Here is a 26,282-nt window from a genome sequence, read left to right on the forward strand (position 1 = left end):
GTGGCAGTACTGGATTTGACTAAGCTGATTCACTTTATCTTTTTTTATAAAATTACATTTCGTTGTGCGTAATTGTGTATCACCTATCATGAAGGGAAGAGTCATTATGTAGGCGGGGGTGGGTGCAGATGCCTAAAATAGCACATTATAATACCTAAACTGGTAACTCTCCATAAGCCTTCAGACAAATGTAGAAAGATCGTGCGAGGGGGAGAGTAGGAATTATGTAAAATGTTTCTCTGTGTAGCATAAAATACTACATTCCCATGCCCACTGGCACAGAGCTGGAAAAGACAAAGTGGGCCAGGAGCCCCGCCGGGAATTTATTTTTGGGGGGAAGGGGCTACTAGGAGCCTCGTATTCAATAGATTTAAGTGGTAATATCTCTCTCTTCTATTTATATGAAATATTTCAATGTATTAAAACATTTGCATATGATTTATTTATCGATCAGAGGGTCCTATTTTAAAAGTATTTTAAATGGGAGGGAGAGAATAGAAATTATTTAAATTATTTCTCAATGTGGTATAAAATATAACATTCCCATGCCTACCGGCACAGTGGTGAAAAAGGCAAACTGTGCCAAGAGCCGTGTTAGGATGTTTTTTGGGGGGGGGGGAGCTACTAGGAACTTTGTATTCAGCAGTTTTAAGTGGTACCCTTTCTCTTTTCTATTTATATGAAATATTTCAATGTATTGAAACATATGTATATTGTGTATTGATCGATCAGAGAATCCTATTTTAAAGATATTTTAAATAGGAGGGGGAGAGTTAGAATTATTTCAAATGTTTCTCTATGTAGCATAAAATATTACATTCCCGTGCCTACCGACACAGTTGTGAAAAAGGCAACGTGGGCCAGGAAATTTCCCGGGGGGGGTGCTAATAGGAACTTTGGATTCAGCAGTTTTAAGTGGTACTATTTCTCTTTTCTATTTATATGAAATATTTCGGTATACTGAAACGTATGATAATTTATTTATCGATCAGAGAATCCTATTTGAAAGGTATTTTAAATGGCAGGGGAGAGTTGGAATTATTTAAAATATTTATTAATGTAGTTCCAAAATATTACATTCCCATGCGTACCGGCACAGAGAGAATGAAGGCAAAGTGGGCCAGGAGCTCCTCTCCTGGCCCACTCTTTCTCACAGCATTACTTTTTAAAACAATAAGAAACTTTATCGTAAAGAACGAGGCGTTGAGGAGAGGACAAACCCTTTCATATACGGAACAATTTCGGTTCGTTTTAAGTTTTAACGTCGCTCCTTACTTACAGTTTTAAAAAAACACTGTTTTTTACAGTTAAAAAAGTCTCCCTGAAAACGTCTGTAAACTTCCCAATAACCATTACTATATGTAAACAATGGTCTAAGTTTGTAACCTGCAGCCCCTCCTCCGGTGACTGGGGGTTCGTCCTGAAAGACATAATTATTAGGTTTTTCGATCTCAAATTTTGATCCGGTGACTCTGGAGAAAAAAGAGCGTAGGAGGGGGCCTAGGTGCCCTCCAATTTTTTTGGTCACTTAAAAAGCGCATTAAAACTTTTAATTGCTGTTAGAATAAGCCCTGTCGCGCCATTCTAGGACCACTGGGTTGATACGATCACCCCTGAAAAAAAAATGAACACACATCCGTGATCTGTATTCTGGCAAAAAATACAAAATTCCCCATTTTTGTAAATAGGAGCTTGAAACTTCTACAGTAGGGTTCTCTGATACGCTAAATCAGATGGTGTGGTTTTCGTTAAGATCCCATGACTTTTAGGGGGTGTTTCTCCCTATTTTCTAAAATGAGGCAAATTTTCTCAGGCTCGTAATTTTGGATGGGTAAGAATAAACTTGATGATACTTATATATTTAAAATCAGCATAAAAATGCAATTTTTTGGTGTAACAATTAGTATCAAAATTCCAATTTTTAGAGTTTCAGTTACTATTGAGTCGGGTCGCTTCTTACTACAGTTTATTACCACGAACTGTTTGAAAATACTATTCATTGCAAATTTTGACAGCGTACACAGTGCTGAGAAATTGTGTTTAAAATTTAAATTGCAATCCAACGTTCAGTTTCTTAAGCACGAAAACTGGAAAAGTAGGGCGGTACTAATCAATTTACAATTATTGACGTATACATTTTAACAGCAATAAAACAGGTGTTTAATTAAAGACCGATATCGTACATTTTATTTTGGTTAGACCTGGACATGATTAGGGAGACAATCAGATTTTTTTCTTTTTTAATTAGTTTTTTCAAGTGAAAATAATAAGTAATAAGTTATAGTGCCCTATTTAAGATTCAGAATTATCGGAGGATGGATAAAACCCTACCCCACCAAATCTCATAATATCCCGTAATACAGAGTGATCGGAGGGTGGATATCCCCCCACACACCTCATATTTTTCCGAAATGCATGTGATAGAAAGTTTGGAAATTCGATTGGAAATTTAAAAAGCTACTGCCCTTTTCATGCCCCCTCTCATGCCCACTCAAACACATTCAATCAAAATTTTGAGATAGCCATTTTGTTCAAGGTAATTGAAAGGTCCGGAAGTTATTTCTTTGAAGATAACAACCCCCGCACAACAGTCCTCATGTCAAGCGTTAGAAGCTATTTCCTGGGGGAATATGCGGTATATATAGAAAGGGTGATCGTAAAAGGTCCGGTATGGATTCATTTGATTGGAAATCAGATGTTCTGGTGTCCTTTTTAAGATTCAGAGTGATCAGAGTGTGGATATCACCCCCCCCCCACACCTCGCATTTTCTCGAAATGCATAGGATAGAAATTTTGAGATGGCCATTTGTTTGCATAGAAACTTCGAAAAGAGCTCATTCGATTGGAAATTAAAAAGCAAGTGCCTTTTTAATAGTCGAAAGTGATTGGAGGGCAACTAACCCCCCTCCCATACCTACCTTTTTCCCAAACACATCAAATTAAAATTTTGAGATTGCCATCTTGTTCAACGTAATTGAAAGGTCCGAAAAAAATGTCTTTGAGAATAGCAACCCCCACAGCCCTCAGGGCAAGAGTTGTTAGGTATTTTCTGGGGGCATATTAGGTATATATAGAAAGGGGGATTGTATAAACTTTGGAGGAGACTAATTGGATTTGTAATCATGATTGATAGTGTCCTTTGTAAGACTAACAGTGATCGGAGGGTGGATACTCCCCTCCCCACCACACCTCGTATTTTCCCGAAATTCAAGTGATAGAAATTTTCAGATGGTTATTTGTTGTTGTAGAAACTTTGAAAACAGCTTATTCATTGGAAGTTGAAAGGGTCAGTGCCTTTTTTAATAGTCAAAAGTGATTGGAGGGCAACTAACCCTCCTCCCTCCCACCATTTCCCTGAATATTCCCAATCAAAATTTTGAGACTGTCATAATGTTCAGCTTAATTGACAGGACTGGAAATTATGTCTTTGAGGATGACAACCCTCCACAGCCCTCAGGGACAGATCAGCTATGTCCTGGGGGCGTATAAGGTATACATAGAAAGCGTGATTGTATAAACCTCGGAGGGGGCTCGTTGGATTGATAATTAGAAGTTCTGGTGCCTTTTTAAGATTCAGAATGATTGGAGAGTGTATAAGCCCTACCCCTCCAAATCTCGTATTTTCCCGAAATGCTTCTGATAGAAATTTAGAGATCACCGTTTGTTGTCGTAGAAATTTCGAAAAAGGCTCATTTCTTTGGAAATTGAAAGGTCTAGTGCCCTTTTTATTAGTCGAAAGTGGTTTGAGGGCATTAAGCCCAGCCTCCCATGCCCATCAACTCCCAAAATACATCTAACCAAATTTTGGGATAGTCATTTTGTTCAGTGTAGTTGAAAGGTCTAGGAAGTATATCTTTGACAACCCCCATACCTTCTCAAGACCAGAACATAATTTGCACTTTACTGAAAAAAAATGGCTGTGGATTTTCCGTTTAGTATACTTAAATACTTATACATATTACTTGAAGTTTTAATAATTTTTAATTTATTAAAGTTAAAAAATTAAAACATTTTAAAAGTATTTTATTTATTTCGATCATACAATAAATTACCGAGTGAAACTCAAAACAAGCAAAAATCAACATGAGTAGGGCTGACAACCCCAATGCCTTCTCAAGACCAGAGCATAATTTGCACTTTACTGACAACAAAATGTTTTCACTTTTTTTACTTTTTTAAAATGTTTTTACTAGATACATGAAGTGGGAAGTCCCCCCCTCCTTGCACTCCAATTACAGCGCGAGTGTCAGATGCCCTTTTTAAGAATAACAAGAGATTGGAGGGAAAGCAGCTTTTCTCTCAAGCCAATTCATTTTCCAAAGCCGTCCATTCAAAATTTTGAGACAGCCATTTTGTTCAGCATAGGAGAATGGTCCAGCAACTACGTCTTTAAGTATATTAGGCATGTCAACCCCCCACAATTTTGCAATTGGTCCATAATTGTGCTTTACTGAAAACAAAACCTTAACGAAGAATTGTTAGAAGGCTATATGTCAAATTAACTGACAATCCCTGGTTATTTGTTTGTTTTTGTCATTAAAGTGCAAATTATGTTCTGGTCTTGAGAAGGCATAGGGGTTATCAACCCTACTAAGGTTAATTTTGATCGTTTTGAGTTCGACTTGGCTATTTATTGTAATTTTTGCTCGTTTTGAGTTTCATTTGTTTATTGATAAGTATTTGTGGTAGTTTTACGCTTGGAAGATTATTTGACTTTGTTTTTGCTCATTCTTTGCTTAATGGAGCGCTTTACTTTTCTTTGAAAAACTTGTTTAGTGGAAAAAGTTTGTTTAAATTAATTTGGAATAAAACCTGGCTCTTTGATTTAATGCTATCAGTATTTAGGTTCTTATGCTTTCGCTACTTATAAGGATCGCTATTTAACTAAAATTCATTACTACCAAGAATTCAGGGTTTTACTTCAACCAAATCGTGCAGGAAAAATGATCGTGGAAAACTGGAAAAGGATTCATTACAAATTATAACTCATATTGCCCCTATTAAGGGCCAAAGCCCATTGGCAGGTAGCCACCCATGGGCTACCATAGCCAACACTTTTCTATTGTTTTCCCTACTCTACTCTTCTTCCTTTGGTTTCCTCAAAATTACTTTATAGACCCCAATTCAAGGGGGGGATAAGCGTCCCTGTGGGTGTGCTTTAAATTGTACATATAATGACAATCGTGATAATAAATTATTCTTGACACATTTAAAACTCCTTTATTCGTTTCTCACCTAAATAAATTCGCAGAATTTATATAAAGTTGTAAGGCCTTGGCGTACATAGCTTGGGGGGTGGGGTGTCGAGGCATTAAAAGACCGATCTTTAATGATTTGCTTCGGCGGAGAAGCCCTAAGACAGTGGATTTATGCCCCAATTTACTTTTGTTATTATTTGCAAAAAAAAACAAATCAGAGGAGAGTTCTCTTTGGATCAATTTTAGGTGAAGAATCCCCCCCCCTCTCTCTGTACATGTGTGATCATTCTAGGTTTTGGCTTATCTGGACACTACTAAAACACTTTCTTTGTAGAAATACAAATCAGTTTTACCTCTTTGGTTCTGTAGAGCTTCTTTGGCACTCGCCTTCCTAACATTTTGTCAGTGTAAATATTTAATTTCTAAACTAAAATCCAGAATAAGCTTTAAAAAGAAAAATACAATAAGTCTGTCTTTCTGGCACCGGTTCGCGAAAGAAATGAGAGTAGAATTAAAAAAGGAACAAATGTAAGCTTGTAGACTTAAAATACTTAGCAGTCAAAATTCGGAAAATAAAAAGGCTATATAAACTTTAAGTAGCAGAATGACAAAAATCATACGTTCAGTTTATTCTCAGCCACTTTACGTTTAGCCTTTAGGTTGAACTGTTCTAAGTTTATTTTTGCACTTCCGGCGGCTAAGTTTAAAATTTCCTGGAGAAGAACGTTTTGGCAATGCTTTTCATTTTGGTGAGATTTTACTTTTTTTTTATTTGTCGAATCTGTCATAGGCCGGTGAATTTCGGCCAAATAATCCTGTGCCAAGGTTTCGTAAGAGTATGTACTCTCTAAACGTAAAAATTTTGAGGAGAAAAAAGGAAGAAATATGTCAATTTTAGTCTCGTATGGTATATAAATTAAATAATATTTAGGAAACTACGCATTAAGATTCCAAAAAAACTAATCAGTCAATTAAAAGGAAGTGATGATCGTAAGAGGCGTGTGTGCTGGCTTTTTTATGGGGAGTGGTGACGAATTTGTGAAAACATCAAACAATAGGTGCATCGCCTATGTTTATATTATGTTAATGGCATAAGAAGAGAAGACAACCTTCACAGAGGCTGCCAACCAAGCGCGCTCTCATCATTTAGGACGTTTGCCTCTTGCCCATTCTCTCCCCCACGAATTTTTGAGATCTTTATGATTCCTCTTATAGCTTCATATATCTCCCACATAGTTTGACTAAGTAGTTAAGCCTCGACCGAGACTTGGACTCAATTTGATGGGTTTTAACATAATAAAAATGTAGTTCGCCTATTCTACGTTCTTTTTCGAGTTTTTCGATCTATGCCTCATTATTAACTTCCTTTTTAAATACCGAAATCTTTTGCTTTTTAATTTTTACAACGAGTCTGCCGGTATTTTTCTATCAACAAATCTTTGTAGTGAAGCACTTCTTGTTGACTTAATGTGCTTCATCAAGCTGATCCGTTTCAGTTACCTCCAAGGTTTACCGATACACGTTGTTCCGATGACAGTCTGATAGTACAACATTAAAATTCCCTTTGTTGCATACTCTCCTCCCATCCCCCTTTATATTTTTCAAGAATCATCTACTGAGTAGCAGAACAAGGCTAGTTCTAGTGGCTAGGCAAATAGACAAATATATATATATATATATATATATATATATATATATATATATATATATATATATATATATGTATATATATATACATATATATATATATATATATATATATATATATATATATATATATATATATATATATATATATATATATATATATATCTTAATCGTTTTCAAAATGGACTAAAAAGTAACTTTTTTGTAGAAAATCAATGAGTAAACGGATTGGGCTTTGTAAAACTTGATGTTTTTAGCTCTTTTCCTCCACTCATCAACTTTTTTATGGCACTTGGTATTAACCAAGTGACATATAGGAGTCGCCAATTCTGTCGGTCTGTCGGTCTGTCTGTCGGTCCCGGTTTTGCTACTTTAGGCACTTCCAGGTAAGCTAGGACGATGAAATTTCGCAAGCGTATCAGGGACCGGACCAGATTAAATTAGAAATAGTCGTTTTCCCGATTTGACCATCTGGGGGGGATTGGGGGCCCGGTTAATTCGCAATAAATAGAAAAAATGAAGTATTTTTAACTTATCAGCGGGTGATTGGATCTTAATGAAATTTGATGTTTGGAATGATATTGTGTCTCAAAGCTCTTATTGTAAATCCCGACCGGATCCGATGACATTGGGGGGAGTTGGAAGGGGAAAACCTAAAGTCCCGGTTTTGCTACTTTAGGCACTTCCAGGTAAGCTAGGACGATGAAATTTGGCAAGCGTATCAGGGACCGGACCAGATTAAATTAGAAATAGTCGTTTTCCCGATTTGACTATCTGGGGGGGGGAGTAGGGGCCGGTTAATTCGGAAAAAATAGAAAAAATGAAGTATTTTTAACTTATGAGCGGGTGATTGGATCTTACTGAAATTTGGTGTTTGGAATGATATTGTGTCTCAGAGCTCTTATTTTAAATCCCGACTGGGTTTGATGACATTGGGGGGAGTTGGAGGAGGGAAACCTAAAATCTTGGAAAACACTTAGAGTAGAGGGATCGGGATGAAACTTGATGGGAAAAATAAGCGCAAGTCCCAGATACATGATTGACATAATCGGAACTGATTTGCTCTCTTTGGGGTAGTTGGGGGGGGGGAGTAATTCTTAAAAATTAGAAAAATGAGGTATTTTCAACTTACGAACGGGTGATCGGATCTCAATGAAATTTGATGTTTAGAAGGATATCATGTCTTAGAGCTCTTATTTTAAATCCCGACCGGATCTGGTGATGGGGGCGGGGAGTTGGGAGGGGGAAACCTAAAACTTGGAAAACACTTAGAGTGGAGGGATCGGGATGAAACATGGTGGGAAAAATAAACACAAGTCCTAGATAGATGATTGACATAAACGGAACGGATCCGCTCTCTTTTGGGTAGTTGGGGGGGGGGGGTATTTCTGAAAAAATAAAAAAAATGAGGTATTTTTAACTTACGAACGGGTGATCGGATCTCAATGAAATTTGATATTTAGAAGGATATCGTGGCTCAGAGCTCTTATTTTAAACCCGACCGGATCTGGCGACATTGAGGGGGGGGGGAGGGAGAAACCTAAAAATTGGAAAACACTTAGAGTGGAGGGATCGGGATGAAACTTGGTGGGGAAAAAACACGAGTCCTAGATACATGATTGGCATAACCAGAACGGATCCGCTCTCTTTGGGGTAGTTGGGGGGGGGGGGTTAATTCTGAAAAATTATAAAAAAATGAGGTATTTTTAACTTACGAACGGGTGATTGGATCTCCATGAAACTTGATTTTTAGAAGGATATCGTGTCTCAAAGCTCTTATTTTAAATCCTGACCGGATCTGGTGACATTGGGGGAAGTTTGGGGTGGGGAGACCTAAAATGATGGGAAACGCTTAGATTGGAGGGATTGGGATGAAACTTGGTTAGAAAAATAAGCAGAAGTCTTGCATACGTGATTTACAAAATTGGAATGGATCCGCTCAATTGCGGGGGGGGGGGATTTCTGAAAAATAAGAAAAATGACGTATTTTTAACTGGAGTGATCGGATCTTCATGAAACTTCATATTTAGAAGGACCTCGGAACTCCTATATCTTATTTTAAATCTCAACCGGATCAAGCGTAATTGGGGTGGGGGGTAGTTGGGGGGACCGGAAATCTTAGAAAATACTTAAAGCGGTGAGATCAGGATGAAACTGGATGGGAAGAATAGAAACCTGTCTAAGATACTTGACTGACATAACTGGACCGGATCTGCTCTCTTTGGTGGAATTGGGGGGGGGGGGGGGTAATTTTGAAAATTGAGGTATTTGTAACTTACGAAAGGGTGACCAGATCTTAATGAAATTCGATATTTAGAAGGATATTGTGCTTTAAAGTTCTAATTTCAAATTCCGACCAGATCCTGTGACATTCGGGGGAGTTGGAGGGGGAACCGGAATTCTTGGAAAACATGAAAATTGGAGTATTTATATCTTACGAATAGATGATCGGATCGTAATGAAATTTGATTTTTAGAAGGAATTCATGTCTCAGAGCTCTTATTTCAAATCCCGACCAGATCTTTTGACATTGTGGGGATTTGGAGGGGGAAATCTTGGAAAAACACTTGGAGTGTAGGAATCGGGATGAAGCTTGGTGGATAGAATAAACAAATGTCCTTGATACGTGATTGACAGAATCGTACTGGATTCGCTCTCTTTGGGGGAGTTGGGGGGAGGGGTTCAGTGATTTGGCGAGTTCGGCGCTTCTGGACGTACTAGGGCGATGGAAATTGGTAGGCGTGTCAGGGAGCTGCACAATTTGACTTGATAAAGTCGTTTTCCCAGATTCGACCATCTGGGGGGCAAAAGGGAGAGGAGAAATTAGAAAAAATTAGGTATTTATAACTTACGAGTGGGTGATCGGATCTTAATGAATTTTGATATTTAGAAGGACTTTGTGACTCAGAGCTCTTATTTTAAATCTTGACCGGTATTAAGCCTCTTATTTTCCTTTTTAAATCAATCTATTAATTCATAGAATTTTGTTAGAGCTCATACCATATGATCTCTTGGCTCTTAGCTCTTCTCGCCTCGTCACAAGTGCCATATGAGCTCTTAGCTCTTGTTCATTTTTGCATTCATAACTTAGAAGGATTTTTTATCAATGTTATCCAAAGCCCAGTCCTTTTGCCCCTCTCGTTTTCATTTATATTCAGAAATTCTCGAGAAAAAAAAATTTTCTTTTTTTAATCTATTTTGAAAATGATTTGTCTTTTTTTTAATTAATTTTTAAGTCTTTGTTTTAACTCTTTTTATGTCTATGTGTATTGGTGGGATCTCTGGCTAGTTATGTTTCAGAAGTGTTGTACAAGAAAATCCTAAAAGGAAAGAGAGAGAGAGAGAGAGTCCAACACGGTATATGCTCTATTTTGCGGCACTTAATCTTTCTTCATTCTTTTCCCCCTTAAAAATGAAAGTTGACAATTTTAATCCTCTATGAACATTTCCCTTTACTTTCCTTATTTCCATTCTCTTGACAAAGAGGGTGTTGTTATAGTAATTAAGTAAAATTGTTGCTATTTTAAGGACTAAATTATACAGAATCTACTTAGATTTTCAAGACAAACAGAGGATCCCTTCGTAAGGGAAACTGTAACAATCATGCTCCAAGAAAACCTTCGAAGATTTTTCTTCATCCTAGTTCAATTTAGGGGGGCATAATTACTTGACGTTTGTCGACGCCTACGTATTGTTTGCACTGTGAAGTAAATAAGACAGGCCCTATCTCATGGGACTTAATATAGGCTCAGCTGAGCTTGGAGTTGCCTTGGATACGATATTGTCTATTATCTTTGAAAGTCAACACCATCTTCTTGCTGAGTTATATATCAAGAAGACGATATCGACCAGTTGGGAAAAAAGACTCACCTTGAAAAAAAAAAACGTTGCTAAGAATGTAAAAAAAAACGTTTTGACGCCAAAATATTTCTTCATCTTCACAAGAACTAATGAAGGTACTTGGATTATATGTAGATCAGTAGTCTTAATGGGAAATCTTCTAGATAGCATTTTGTAATTTAGAGTTACATGAATGCCAGAGGGCGATGAAGGGAATCCATAATTCGCCCGCCGTCCTTAAAACGCACAGAATACGCAGAAAGTTGCAATATTTTGGAACATACGTTAAACAGATATGACGCTTATTGAAAAAAAAACGAAACGAAAACAAAGACAACTCTTTTCCTAGCATTTGCCCCCTAAAAAAAGTGCTTGTCAGCTTTTTTCCCTCGTTCCGCATTAAGAGAAAGAATATTTTGGCCCCCATAGGCTGTAGAGTAATTTTTCTATTAAGACACAACTTGTTAATCTAGTTCCATACAAAAATCTGAAAGACTATTTTTGGTAATTTGGGATGATTTAACTATCTGGAAAGTGCTTGAAAGTCATTTTTTCAATCTTTAAATGACTTATGGAGATTTCTCAAATGACTTTCAGACAAGTTTTGAAACGCGAGTCTTCAAAAGTCAGGTTACAAGCGTGACGATGTTTTGGGCTAGAAGGCCCGAGCAAAATGCGCGCGCAAATGCAAGAACCGAAGGACGGAACCTTGATTGAGCAATGTTTGGGCTAAGTTCTAATCGTAGAGTATTATGTTAAAAGAGTTGCCAAAAAAGGGGAAATATTAAATTAAGGAATGTGCCTTTCTTTACACATAGAAAAAAAGAAATAGTAATGCAATTTAGAACACCCAATAGCAAGCTTTATGGAACATATCTTATTGAAGAAATTGTTTCCTTAAGCTTCCAAGAAATCAATGAAAGAGTGCTTTATGAGTACTGGTACGATAATGAGTGGTATTTCTTGATGAAGAGGTTGTCATTATGTTGAAAGTTTTCTTTTGAATAACAGAGCACTTGAGCATGATCTTCTCTTAAAAAAAAAAAGTTTTAAAAAGCATGGAAAGTTATGTCTTCGGGATAGAATATAATTGTTTTGTTTTTGGTAAAAGGAAAGAAAGGTATTAGCCGTCATTTAATAAATAAAATCTTATTCTATTGACCGGAAGGTTTTTTTTTAATGAGCTTACTATAGAAGTGTAACTCATTTTTACAACTTGTATGCATAGGTTGTAATAATGTGTTACAGTAATATAATATTGTTTAAGGAAAAATCGACAACAGTTATTAGCCAAAATTAAATAAATAGACTACATTTTTCCTTGGCCTGAAGACACAGTCTTTAAACGATTTAAAAGTGAGTTATGCTTCTCATCATTTCTGTATTTGAGGAAAATTGTGATTGCTCCTTAACTCTGTGAAAGGCAGAACAATCATTTTTCTAATATTGCATGCAACTGACGGAATTTGTGCCGTAGTAAATTTACCTCCCTTATTTTGTAAAGACCTGGGCTAATCGAATCTCAGGTAGTGGTTTTGTCTCTGTTATTTGGGATGCAACTGATATCGACTTATGCCATTTTGGCTTGGTAATATAATAAAGGGGGCAGTCTTAGAGGGGCGATCGGCTTTTAACAAACGTTGTTCTGTGATTAATTTTTTCCAGATAAAATGTCAAAGATACAAAAAGCTTTAATGGGGAAAATTTGACCTAAATTTATTTATAAGAACCTTTTCTTTGGTCATTTCTTAAAAGATATTATTGTAGATTGTTTCTTTTGCGTAGAACTTCTGGAAATATATTGTATTATATATACATACAATAACATTAAATTTAAAAATTTCTAGAGAAGCCCATTTCTAGGTTTTCAAGCTAGTTTGAATAGATTCTTCTTTGATTTATCAGTCTTTTGTTTTCTCTTCAAAAAACAAAGTTTGACTAATCATCAGATATAAAAGTACTTGTGTAACAATTTCCTTTTTGAATATAGATTATAGACTATGGGATAGAGGTCTCTCCACCGGAGGGGGCGGTCCACATTTTCCTACTATTTTATTCAGAATTCATTAGTTTAGGGAGGAATCTTGACAAGCTTGCCCCCCCCCCACCCCCTGAAAACAAAGAAATCTTCTACATATCACATAGGGTGCAAAATGTTTTTATGTTGATGTCTTTGGTACTCTAAAAATACAGTGTTCTCAGTAAGACTGCAAATGGCAAATCTGAAGCAGAACACTTCATTAGATTAACAACTTTAGAATAATAAAATCCAATGAAGTGAGAGAAGAAATATCAAATTTCATGATATATCTGTGATCTGGGAGTAGAACTGGTCTTATTAACAGCCTCGTTCCAAAAAACGTTCTATCTAAGTTTAAGTATCAAGGATATCAAAATAAAAACTATTTTTGCCACAATCATGCATCTATTCATGCCTGGAACCGTAATTTTGTATCGTTTTTTCTTTTGCTTGTTTCAAACTATGAAATTCTTAGGGTAGCAGTCTACCATATTTTCGTCAGTGTTTCGACATCAAACCGTGAAACTAAATAAACAAAACTAGTTTGATGTCCCCTCACAATATCGACTGTTCAAAACCAGTGTGCATCCCCAAGAACATAATTGATTTGAAAGGAAATGCACCATATGATATATATTGTTATTTTAAGCTAAATTATAAATTACTAACATGTTACACTCTATAAAATAACGTTACAATATTGCTAAAATCTAAAAAAGAAAACTAAATTTAGCTTTTACTTGACGAAATTGTTTCAGAATCCACCATCTTCGGAAATTAGTGAGAGTGACGATACATGGAGCGAGGATAAGCCTGATGCCATTCACCCGCGAATATCCCCTCAGCCGCCACGAGTCTCCCCTCTGCCATCTACCTCAAGTCAAAATACCTTACCTAGCCCCGGACCTTCCTTTCGGCACAATGTCCAAAGGCAAAAGAAAGGTGAGCTAAGTATTCCGATTTTCAGTATTAAATGTAGCTGGGCCTCATCATAATAAAAAAAGAAAAAAAGAAAAGTAAAGTTTGCTTTTCAATAAAATCTTTTGAAAATGGAAAGAAATAACTCAGGGACTATTTATGAAAAAAAAAACGAAGAAATTCTTACAAAATAAAATTTTGCGTGATTTTTAATTACGAAGAATTTATGATTGTTAAACAAAAAAGTCTTTGGAAGTTCAACATAATAATGTAAAAATAGCTAAGTTGAAAGTAAAATTCGTCGTGCCAAATCTTTGTAATCTGATATTATTACTAAAAAATCATAAATTTTTATTTAAGAATAAAAATTTAGTAGTGTCAGCTTCCGATGTGTTTCTCGTTAGTTATTACTATTGATTCATTAAAGGTCGCACATCTTCTCGAGTGTGTTGATAGTCTGTTTGTATGGAAATAATTAGTAGCATTCTTAAGGATAATTTATCCTATGAAAATATTTTCTTTTCTTGTTCCCAATAAAGATTCATATAGACATGAAGGGATTCTGAACGCGTCACTGATTGTAGAATCAGAATAAGATCGGTCCAGGAATGGTTAGCCTTCTTTTTTTTAACCCAAGTTAAAAACAAAGTTAGATTGTGGATTGATTTTTGGGCACTTATCTGTTATACCGGCATGTATATAGGAGCTAATTAGAACCTGTTTCTCTAACGCTCATTCCTAATGAAATATCACAAAATATGGTGAAAATATAATACTTTGTTAATCAAATTATGGAAACTACCAAAGAAACTTACAGAAGACAAACCGCGCAGAACGCATTGATGTCAATAAGAATCGCGTTTAAAGGATCTCTGCCTTCTGACCCCACTGCCGCACCCCTCATGTATTCCACTAGATAGAATTTTTATCGAAAGAGTATAAAGTCATGTTGTGTCCATTGACACATTCTTTCGATTTGGGCAACAACCCCTCATCCTGGAAAAATCTAATTGCCTCTTCTTCAGTCTTTAGCAAATCCTAAATTTTGATTTTAACATCCATGGCAATACACTATTCTCTTTCAATGCAGATCGCTAACTAAATGAATTTCATTTAATTCAGATCGCAAACTGAATAAAAACCGGTTCTATTTAGCTTCTACATGCATAACCGCTGTAACAGATAATTACCGATTTTTGTTTTACAGTACAGTGTAAGACGTTTTATCGATTTCATTGTTGTATGATCTTTGCATTAAAATTCACGGGCATTTAACCCACTGAGACCTTACAAATGCCAAAATCGTAAACTAAGTTAAAACGAAATTCTACATGAAAAGAACATGATTTATCTTGGTTAGCTATTGCACTGCATCAATTTTTAATTTTCTTTTTCTGTCCTTTTGGTAGAAATATAATTCTAATAGCCTATAGCTTTTAACGCTAAATTTGAAAATGTGATTTTGACTTTCCGCTATCCAGAGATTCCAAGAATGATTTGCTTCTTTTCTTCTAAAGTTTATTAAATTTTTTGTGTATTATTGCCATTTTTAATTTTGATACGGAACTTTGATGTTTGTAGTGAAGTTGTAGAAAAAAGAAGCTTGTAATAATTTATTCGAAAAAAGAAAGCGCTTTAGAAATAATCCGAGGTGATTTTGGAATTCGGCATAAAAGTAGCACTAGCGGGAAAACAAAGAAACCCAAATTTTTCTAAAAAGTGAGCTTTAAAATGGCTACAAAAACTACAGGCAACGGAAAAAGCGAGTAAAGATATTTGATTATTACAGCAAATGCAATTTCTAACAACGATTTCTACTAAGCCATTAACTTTTGATTTTCCTTTTTTAAGGTTTTTGAATTGTTGAAATCCCTTGTCAAAATATATGCATGTATTTTTTCAATTACCAGTTTTTTGCTCTTTGACCAATTGAATATAAACTTCTCTATATATGAGATTCTTCAATTTTACTGATAAGTTTGACAAGTGTTGCAATACTGATTTATATAAAAATGACGTCACTCACATAAATTTTTTTGCAAAATTAAGGCTCTTAATGAATTTTCTAAAACTTGTGACCTATCTAGATTGTTTTATTAGGCCGGAATATTTCAGGTTCTGTTGTAATCTTAGCTTCGGATTTTTAGTTAAATTGAAATAAACAAGTTTATTTCAAACAAAAGTAAAGATCGACATTAAAGCGTTAAACGAAAATTATCCTGTATATGAGATGAGTCCCCCTCCCTTAACTCCCCACGTTTTATACTAAAGCTGAACCAGTACATTACTATGCGCATTACATTGTAACGAATAAGCCAGTTGGCAACTGCGAGTTTTCTGTCTATCGATTTACCAATTACCTACCACTGATTTCTTTTTAAGAGTTTAAGTTTTTATTTGCACGAGTTGCTGTTTACCTAAATTTCATTACTACAAACCGTTTGATCAGTGACATTGACCCTCCCTCGCGGCCATTGAAGTTCATTTCCGTTCAAATTGAAACTATGTTAGGTTTTTTATGACGTTTTAAGAGTTTGGGTCATTTGTGGACCTATATAACATCTTCAGAACGCCTTTGGCTTATTTTTTTCTGATTTTAATTTTCAGAGGGCAACTTGATTGATTTTTCCTCTGAAGCTCCCCCTATGTCTCTTTCAATTCCCAAATTTGTTGGTCATGACTATATTAACACACCACAGCCCGCGCCGATCACTGTATCTGAAGATCCTTTTGATACAAGTAAGTACATCTGAATGTTTTGAAGCTCTCTTTGTTTTACAGAGTTAAGATAAAAATGCATGAGCTATGTTTAGGCTCTACGTTTAGGTTGTAATTTTAATCTTGGATTTTTTCTTTCTTTTTTGTGTGTGAAGCTGTAGCTAAGCTTTTCGTGCTCTTTCGGAAGCCATAAGTTGTTTCTAGACAGCAGGAAAAATCTTACCTCGACAGACAGACTCACGTGTGCTCAGACAGACACGTGCAATAATCTATTTTAGGGGAGTCCGAATTCTGTTTAACAGCAAAAGAAAATCTCATATGTCATAAGAAAAAAAAATAGTAAATTAATTTAACAAATCTTAAATATCTTGGAATGTTTTCGGGGAAGGAGGGATTTGGAGATGGAACCTGTTCCCCTTTCATCTTTGAACTGGTCTCGACTGAACTTACGCCTCTAAAAGCATTTAGTTCTAATCCTGATTACCTTGTAGTGATTTTTGTGTGGCTATTTTTGTGTGTACATCGGAAGAGCATGTACAACGGAGAGAAGTTCTATCATCTTGAAATCATCTTAGTTTTCAAACATTTCTCGTGCTGTTTGGCTCTGCTGTTTGGGAAAAGATGTTTTATTATCGGTCATCAGATTGAGCAGATCGCTCATACTAATTAGTAAGAATATATCCATAGAAATATAGCTTCAACCTATTTGGACTTTTAACAGTAAACCTATCCCCAATGCTATGTGGCATTTATATAAAAAAAACACAAAAAAAAAACACAGTGCCATGTTAAAAAAAACAATAATTAATAGATAAATAAACATCTTATTAGCGTTATTAGTGTGTCATAAAATCCACTCTATGATACCCTACAAATTTCGATGAGATCCATGCTCACCAAGAGGATTATTTTCAGCCGCCTAATAATTTCGTAATATTTACTTACAATAACATATTATCAGCTCTTATTTCAGCTCTTATCGTCTTATTTCTAGAGCCCAAATACAATATCTGCTACGTCTTTCAATGTTTCAACCTACCTAAAAACCTCTCTTTTTTAACCCCCATTGAAATATGAGATTCTACTTGAGTCTCTTTGGGTGGAGAGCATAGTTTCAGAAACTCTGGTTTGGCAAGCTTTGTTTGCCATGCCTCAATATTCCAAAAATCGATTGAAACAGGAAACTATCAAGCTAGTGGGTAGTGGCACTATTGTTATATTGTATCTTCTTGTAAAAAAAAGAAGTATATTTAAATAATGAAGACAGTTTTTAAGATGTAGAGTGAATTTAAAAATTCTACATAATTATGACTTTAGTTTCAAACATTTGTGCAGTCAGGATTTTATTGGATGGGGCTGAGACAGAAAAGATGCTTTTTAAACGATCATTTTAGGATTTGTTTTGCTGCTTCTGTAAAAAAAAAAAAAAAAGTGGTTTATCTCCCTGACTGCACCTATTACTGAAGCCCTGTATTATCGTAATCTTTAATATTTGTTTTATTTGTAGATCATCTTCAGAGTTCTTTACCTACTCCACTTGTGCCTCCTCCAAAGACAAATCACCCTTTTTCAAGCACTCCTACTTTACCTGAAGCACATGTTTCTTCTGTTGCTCAGAAATCGCAGCTTTTGCAAGAAGCGTGGTATCATGGAGGGATAAGCAGAAAAGATGCAGAAGTTTTACTCCGACACGTAATTTTTTCTGCTTTCTTGGCCATTTGATGTCATTTTTAATATATTTAATACAATCTAAGATAGTGCTTCTGAAAATACTCAGTATTCCCTTTGTTTTGTCAGTGAAATAGTAGATGTGTATTAGGGAGTTTGAAATTTTGTCTTGTTTGGATAATTTTTTTCCAAAAGCGACTTATTAAGTTCGCTTGACTCATTTTGGCCTTTTTATTCTTTTTGTCAGTAAGTTTGTTTTACCATAAACTTTATTATTTATAAATTGATCGTTTTATTCGAAATCTCTGCTCGGAAAAGCGGATGAAGATTTGCTAGATGTTTTCCAGAGAAATTGCCTACGGATAGTTCTGGGTGCTCGGCTGATTGACTATATCTCACACACTAGGCTATACGAAAAATGAGGTTCAACCCCGCTATCTAGGGCTATAACGAGAGAGAGGTTGAAATGGGTAGGGCACGTTCTGCACACGAAGGGTGACAGATTGTCCTTTTCGGCCAACTGTCTTGGGCTAAACGGAAAGATGGTCGTCCACGTTTGGGCTGAGAGGATGTCATAAAGAAAGATTTAAAGGAGATGGGAACCTCCTGGGAGGGTGTAAAGAGGAGGTTTTGAATAGATTGGGATGGAGGAGGAACATGCGTAGCTGGGTTGGCCTCAGGCGGCTTGGTGCTGCGGTGAGTTGTTAGTAGAAGTAATAGGAGAAGTAGTAATAGTACTAGTAAATCTATGTTACGCAATATACTTGTATCCCTTAAAAAGTATCTTTCATTACTTTTTTCATCTTTAAAATTATTACGGTTCAATCAAGCTTATCCTTGAGGCAGATTTTTTAAGCTTAAAAGGGCTATATAATGTTCTGTGCTATTTTCTTTGGCTCTATTTTTTCGGAAATTTATCCTTATTTCAAAAGTTTTGAGTAAATTAAGCTGTTATCAGGTAAAACAACTTGATATAAGTGAATATGTTTTGATGCTTTCACCTGAATGGATAAATGTCTATCCAAATTCTCAGTCTATTAAAAAAATGTTCTGACTTTATTTTCCAAAATGAAAAAAAAATGCTGAGTATTTTGATAATTTTAACCGGTCCAATTCAGCCTAGTGAAATCCCTTTTACTACTACTACTAATAATAATAATAACTCACTGCAGCACCAAGCCGACCAAGGCCAACACAGCTACGCACGCTCCTCCTCCTACCTAATCTATTTAAAGCCTCCGTCTTTACACCCTCCCAGGAAGTTCCCATTTCCTTTAAATCTTTATTTATGACATCCTCCCAACCCAGACAAGGACGACCTGCTTTCCGTGTAGCCCAGACGGTTGGCCAAAAAGGACAATCTTCGGTAATCTGTCATCCTTCATCCGTAGAACGTGGCCTAGCCATCTCAACCTTTCTTTCATTATAGCCCCAGAAAGTGGGATTGAACCACACTTTTCGTACAACCTACTGTTTGAAATACGGTCAGTCAGCCGGGTACCCAGAACAATCCGTAGGCAATTTCTCTGGAAAACATCTAGTAAATTTTCATCTGCTTTTCGGGAGTGCCCATGCTTCAGAACCATATTTGACCACCATCATCACTGTAGCTTCCAATATTCTAATCTTCGTTTGCAGACTTATCTTTTTATTCTTCCAAACTTTTTTTAACTGTGAAAAAACACTTTCACAGTTTTATTTTTTAACTGTGAAAAAACACGTTTTTGAACTTATGACCTGAAAAATAATGCAACTACACCAATTGCTTTTACCAGTGACTTCAAGTGGTTTTTACCGGTGGTTTTCTTTCTTATTTTGTGGTTTCTTTCCTTTCGATGAAATATAATCTTACATTACATCGAAAGGCTTTTCTTACATTGGTCAAGCTTGTATGGTTTTTCACCAATGTGGATTTTCATGGGTATGATGAATTTGTTGTTCTGACTAACACGACGTTGAGTTTGCTGTTTACGAGTAGGGTATAAAAATTGCGATGTAATGGCCAAAAACTTTTATGGAGCTATTCCAGCATAGATCGTTCCCATAACATCTGTGCCAATAGTTAAAAACAAGCAAAAACACGGTTTCACAAAGTAGATCAGAAACACTTGATCAGTTCAATGATACATTTTTTCGCACAAGAAATCTAAATCGTCTTGGGTTTCGCTGCAATTTTACTCTCATTTGAAGTCTATTATAATCAAATGTGTTTCTATGTGCCTTTAAATGTAAATCTTTGAAGCATGTCAACTTCTGTCGATCTTTTACTGGCATTGCATATGAGAATAGATATGTTGAACCTCACTACTGCGCTGTTTTGCGAGTTTTTTTGAGTACACGTCTGACTGACCTTATCTCAAATAGTAAGCTGTGCAAAAAAATGTGCTTATATTCTGTTTTCTAGGGCTATAATGAGTGAAAGGTTGAGATAGCTAGGACAGGTCCTGCGGACGAAAAATTGCCAAAGATTGTCCTCTTTGGCCACCATCTAGGGCAAAACGAAAATCAGATCGTCCACGAATCTTTAGGGATTGTAAGGAAGCCTTTAAGAGAGATTTGAACTTTTCGGAAGGGTGTAAACAGGGAGGTTTTAAGTAGATTGGGATGAGTGGGAGCGTGCATACCTGTGTTGTTTTCAAGCGGCTTGGTGATACAATGAACTGTTAGTAGTAGTATTATTAGTAATATTCAGATAGAACAGTATTCTGTTCTGCTTTTGTTGATATCTCAAATGGGTTAATTTCTTTATTTGAAGCCAAACGTTTATCAACCCATCTGTTAACGATCATGATCGGCAAGTAAAAAGCAACCATGGCAAATAGTTGTTGATTTTTTTTTTAAGTGGAAACGATTCATTCATTTAAAGAATACTTTTTTTGTTCTGGTTGCAGGTTTCAAAATTCATTAAACTCGAAATCACCCGTCGAAGAAAACATGCATGACTTTCGAAAGTGATGAAAGTCCCTGAAAAAGGCTTCGATCTGGATGAAAACTATACCTTTAAATTCAACATTTCTGAAACCTAAAGAGTGGATGTTTCAACCCTCTCTCCCTCCCCCCCCCTCCCTGGGTCATCATTTGTGTATATCCTTATTTCTCTCGAGAAGGATTATTACATACTCATTTTTATTTGTTTTCTTTTTTTTTACCAGTGGGGATCGTTTGGAATCAATGGTCATTGAGTATTGGGTGGGACCTCATTCGACCAGATACTTAGAGCTTTAGTGCCCTTTTGAAGTAACAAAATAGATGGTGCTGCGTTGCAAGGTACTGATTTCTGTCATGGCGTGCTGTACAACAACAATATCTGACCCTAATAAGGCCAGGATACTATCGAGCAAAAATTCTCAAAGTGCCAATTTATTTTAGAACTATCTAGGTGCTATTTTCTACCTCTCGTTTTGAGAGGTTATATGCCGCCCAATGCTGCATTCGTTCATAAACACAGAGGCAGACCATATGAAGATGGCACTCTTTGAATACGACTATTTTTAAGGTTCGCGTGACAGATTTGATTCTTTTGAGGTTTTATCCATTTATGTACGTTATTGCTTTCTCTATAGAAATTCTATTTGAAGAAGCTTGGTCAATCTTTCGGGGGGGGGGACGCTGAAGCCTCAAAATTGTTGTTATCACCGACAATTTCCATAATGAATCCTCTCATTCTCAAAGCATTTGGACAGGAAAAATGTGGGAAATGTTTACTCAATTGCATGTATGATTCCAAAAAATCTTGCATTTCATCTTTGCCACATGATTAAATACAGTATCATATAGGGATATAATTAAGCTTGCAGGCAAAAAATTTAGATTTCGTGTCCAGAAATCTTAATTGTACAAGCAGCAAAAATGAAATTTTTCTTGGAACTTTCATTAAAAGAAATGATAAAATATGCTTTGATTATTGACTGTCTTGTATTTAGAGCAGGTATTGGTAAAATTTTGAGCATAGTATATTAATTTTTAGTTTCAAAATAAGAGAATCGTTGCTTCTTAAATGTGAATTTGGAGAATTGTTTTCTTTTCGCATTTTGTGTCGCCTAACTTATTTCATATTAAAATCTTTACTAGGTTGTAGCTACCGCTGTAACCATGATTAAAATGTCCTTTTCGAATCGTTTTAATGTCTATCTTCGTAAGGAACAGATTCTTTTTTTTTTAATTATAAAAAAAAAATTGTTTCTGCACCCATCAGTGCTTCTCAGTTTTATTACTATAGTTTATAATGGGATTTAAATATTCGAGTAAATATCAGTGCTGATGTGGTCATGATTCAGTAAATAAATATTCATAATTCGGTGTATCATATTTAAAGTTTTGGGAAAAAATAGTTCGATTCTTCTCTCACTTTTTCAATAATCTGATAAAACTGACTAGTAACCACAGCATAGACAAATTCGAAAGAAAATGCTAAAGGGGAAAATTATAGATAGATATTTATTGCAACAAATGACACTTTGGACCTTGACAAAAAAAAATAATACAAAATTATCAATATATAGTATATTGACAATGTAAGAAATGATAAAAATCCTGAACGGGAAAAAAGATAACGAATCTCAGTGGAGTACGAGCCTTCAGCACCCCCTCCTCCTCTTCACTTAATAAAATGATTTCATAGATTTGGGTAAGACTTTTATTTTCTTTTACAACACAACATTTGAATTTCTTTTCGTTTTATAGGATGGAGAATTCTTAGTTCGAGAATCCCAAGGAACACAAGGACAGTATGTTTTAAGTGGAGTTCAAAATGGAAATCATAAACATCTACTTCTTGTTGATCCAGAAGGAGTAGTAAGTTGTGTGCTTTTCTTTCCTGGGTGGGAGTGGTTTTAGTATCGTTTTCAAACCTATGAAGGAACGGAGGTGTCACTAAAAATCTGCCAGCCTGTAAAGAAGGAGCGACCCGGCTCAAAAGGAACCGAAACTCTAAAAAACGGAATTTTGATACAAATAGATACATCAAAAGAATCGGATTTTTATACTGATTTTAAATATATAAGTTTCATCAAGTTTAGTCCTACCGAACAAAAGTTCCGAGTCTGAGAAAAAAAAATTCCCTTATTTTCGATAAAAGTAGAAACACCTCCTAAAAGTCATAGAATCATAATGAAAATCACAACATCTGATTCAGCGTATCAGATAACCCTACTGTAGAGGTTTTAAGCTCATATCTGCAAAAACGTGGAATTTTGTATTTTTTGCCAGAAGAATGATCACGGATGTGTTTTTTTTTTTCTCTCTCTCTCTTTTTCCCAGGGGTGATCGTTCGACTCAGTGGCCCTAGAATATCTTGCGAGGACTCATTCGAACGGACCTTAAAAGTTCTAGTGCCCTTTTTAAATGACCCAAAAAAATTGAAGGGCAACTAGGCCTCCTCCAACGCTCATTTCTTTCCCAAAATCACCGGATCAAAATTTTGAGATAGCCATATTGTTCAATATAGTAAAAAAAAATCTAATAGCTATGTCTTTGAGGACGACTTAATCCCTTTCAGTCTCCGAGGAAAGGGCTGCAAGTTGTGAAGTTTGCACGTTGTTTACATATAGTAATCTATCCCCCTGTGCCCCCCGGCGTCCCCGTTGTAGTTGTGTCCCTGTGTCCCGGTCGTCATTTATATTCCCTGTGTCCCGGTCGTCATTTGTATCCCGGTGTCCCGGTCTGTATATACATTCGTTTTTGAAATGGTATATGATGAAATAAATTTTTGTATTTTTCCCCTTTTTTTCTTTTTAGTTTTTTTTTGTTTTTACTTTTTTTTTAGTTTTTTTTAGTTTTTTTTTTCTTTTTTCTTTTTAGTTTTTTTTATTTTTATTTTTTTTTAGTTTTGTTTTTCTCCTTTATTTTTCATTTTTTTTCCTTTTCTTTTTTTTTTCTTTTTTAGTTTTTTTAGTTTTTTAGCTGTTTTAGTTTTTTTTATTAGTTTTTAGTTTTTTTTTATTTTTAGTTTTTTTGTAGTTTTTACCTTTTTTTTAGTTTTTTTAGTTTTTTTTTTTACTTATGTCCTTGTCGTCATTTATACTCCCTGTGTCCCGGTCGTCATTTGTGTCCCGGTGCTTTGTTGATGGTGATTGCTAATCGAACATTCCTTGTGTCCCGGTCGCTTTCTCTTTGAGTGTCCCGGTCGTCATTTATATTCCCTACTAGCTGTTGGGGTGGCGCTTCGCGCCACCCCAACACCTAGTTGGTGGGGCGCTTCGCCCCCCCCCCAAGCCCCCCCCGCGCGCGTAAGTCGTTACGCGCCATATTAGTTACGCGCCATTGTAGTTGTGTCCCTGTGTCCCACCTGTGAATATAGATAGATTTATATATGTGTTTTGGCTTTCCCATTGTCTGTGCATATACAAAGCCGTATGTACTAATAATGACGTCATATGCAAACGCTCTTTTTACAAACAAACAAACATGCATACACACAACTCGTTTTTATATAGATAGATAGATAGGTAGATACAATACAAATTAACTGCGTAAAACTTGCGAATATACAACATTTTTCGCTGTCCAATTGTCGCTGCATATAAATAGATTGTCAGGTTTACCGACCCTCGAACATGCAACGCACAATTGTCCATGGGAAAAACAATCAGTATTAAGATCTATACCACATTTTTCTAATGATTGACCTTGAGCTTTGATAATGGTGATTGCAAATGCTAATCGAATTGGGAATTGCAATCTTTCAAATTGAAAAGGCAGATCCGTTGGAATCATGGGAATGCGAGGAATAAGAACAGCCTCACCCTCAAAAGGCCCTGTCAAGATTGTGGCCTCTATTAGGTTTTCCATTGTTTTTTTTTACGGCAAGTCGCGTGCCATTGCAAAGCTTTGGTGGGTTGATAATTCTTGAAAGTATTATTGGTACGCCTATTTTTAGTTGTAGCACGTGTGGTGGAAACCCTGAAAGATCTATGGAATTTAAAAATTCAGATGGATAATTAACCGCTTCATTTGGTTCCAAAACTGTGTCGACTGACTTGTAAAGGACTGCCTGGTCTCGAATCTTGGTCAAAACAATATTGTTGATTTCGTGGACGTCTATATTTTTAGGTGCGAGAATCGCTCTTTCACTTAGCCATTAATTATTTTTATAATTTTTTAGAATATTCGGAAATACTTTTTCAATCAATTAATTTTTGGACGTCACTAAATTACAGAAATCAGCAGGTAGTTGTATACGTCCTGAAATTGAGTCTATCGTATCATAAATGTCTTTTTATTCCGACGTTAACTTGGAAATGTTATTTTGTACATACGACAATAGATCATTCGTACTGTAACTTTTTTCACGATCCAATTCTACACATGTCGAAACAGCAGCTATACGGTTAGGTGAAGGCATTCCCAAATCCTGAAGAGGTTTGTTTGCCATACGTACACACAAATCTTCTATAATAACTAAAGTGTAGTTATAAATTTCTGATGTAAAATCAAAAGTCATATCTGACGTCTCTAACTGTTTTCGATGGAGTATATCTTCGGACATTTTTGACTTATATTTTTCCCATAACTCTGTAGGAGCTGATGGAGAGCAAGTTGTTAAAATGATGCCAAACAATGCACGAATTTGACTTGGGGTTGACGTTTCGCACTAATGGGGAATATGGAACAACCCACTGGTTATCTACTTCGATGGTGGTACCGTTGCCATTGTAGGTTCTTCAGTCATTTTACAATTAGAAATTTCTCTTTCAACGGTCTTCTTACAATTAAAAATTTGTCTTTGAACGATATTCTTAAATAACTGTGTCCTGGTCGTCATTTATATTCCCTGTGTCCCGGTCGTCATTTGTGTCCCGGTATCCCAGTCTGTAATTTCTCTTTGAGTGTCCCGGTCGTTATTTATATTCCCTCTGTCCCGGTCGTCATTTGTGTCCCGGTCTGTAATTTCTCTTTGAGTGTTTTTTCTTTTTAGTATTTTTTAGTTTTTTACATTTTTTCTTTTTTCAGTTTTCTTCTTTATTTTTCAGCTTCACTATGAAATACATATCGCCGAACCTTTGTTTTTTTAACTAAAATCTGGTAGGCATTGATGACCTTATCCAAGTCAAAATCCCAAACCCAATCATCATCGCTATCATTTTCAGTTTTGATATCTTTTGACTCTCGCTGTCCAGGTGGATCTTCATCTAACTGCGCGGTTTTGCGTTCTTTAGCCTCAAGCCTGTTTCCTTGCTGTTCTTTTGATTCCTCGGCACGCTTTCTTTTCTGACTTTCTCTATCAGCAGCAAGTTTTTTGGCATAGACTCTTTGAGCATCTTCATCGGCTTTTG

General features: G+C 35.9%; 1 protein-coding gene across 1 annotated transcript in view; it reads left to right on the plus strand.

Annotated features, from left to right (window-relative positions):
- The window catches only part of LOC136031191 (SHC-transforming protein 1-like), a 78,481-nt gene that overhangs the window by 43,819 nt on the left and 8,380 nt on the right, over positions 1–26,282 (plus strand). The window contains exons 4-7 of the mRNA XM_065710547.1: positions 13,464–13,647; positions 16,231–16,362; positions 17,849–18,033; positions 22,693–22,803. Of these exons, the coding sequence (XP_065566619.1) occupies positions 13,464–13,647; positions 16,231–16,362; positions 17,849–18,033; positions 22,693–22,803 (612 nt within the window). The remainder of the gene's footprint in view (positions 1–13,463; positions 13,648–16,230; positions 16,363–17,848; positions 18,034–22,692; positions 22,804–26,282) is intronic.

The sequence above is a fragment of the Artemia franciscana genome, chromosome 9, assembly GCF_032884065.1.
Source record: "Artemia franciscana chromosome 9, ASM3288406v1, whole genome shotgun sequence".
In the NCBI taxonomy this organism is placed as follows: domain Eukaryota; kingdom Metazoa; phylum Arthropoda; class Branchiopoda; order Anostraca; family Artemiidae; genus Artemia; species Artemia franciscana.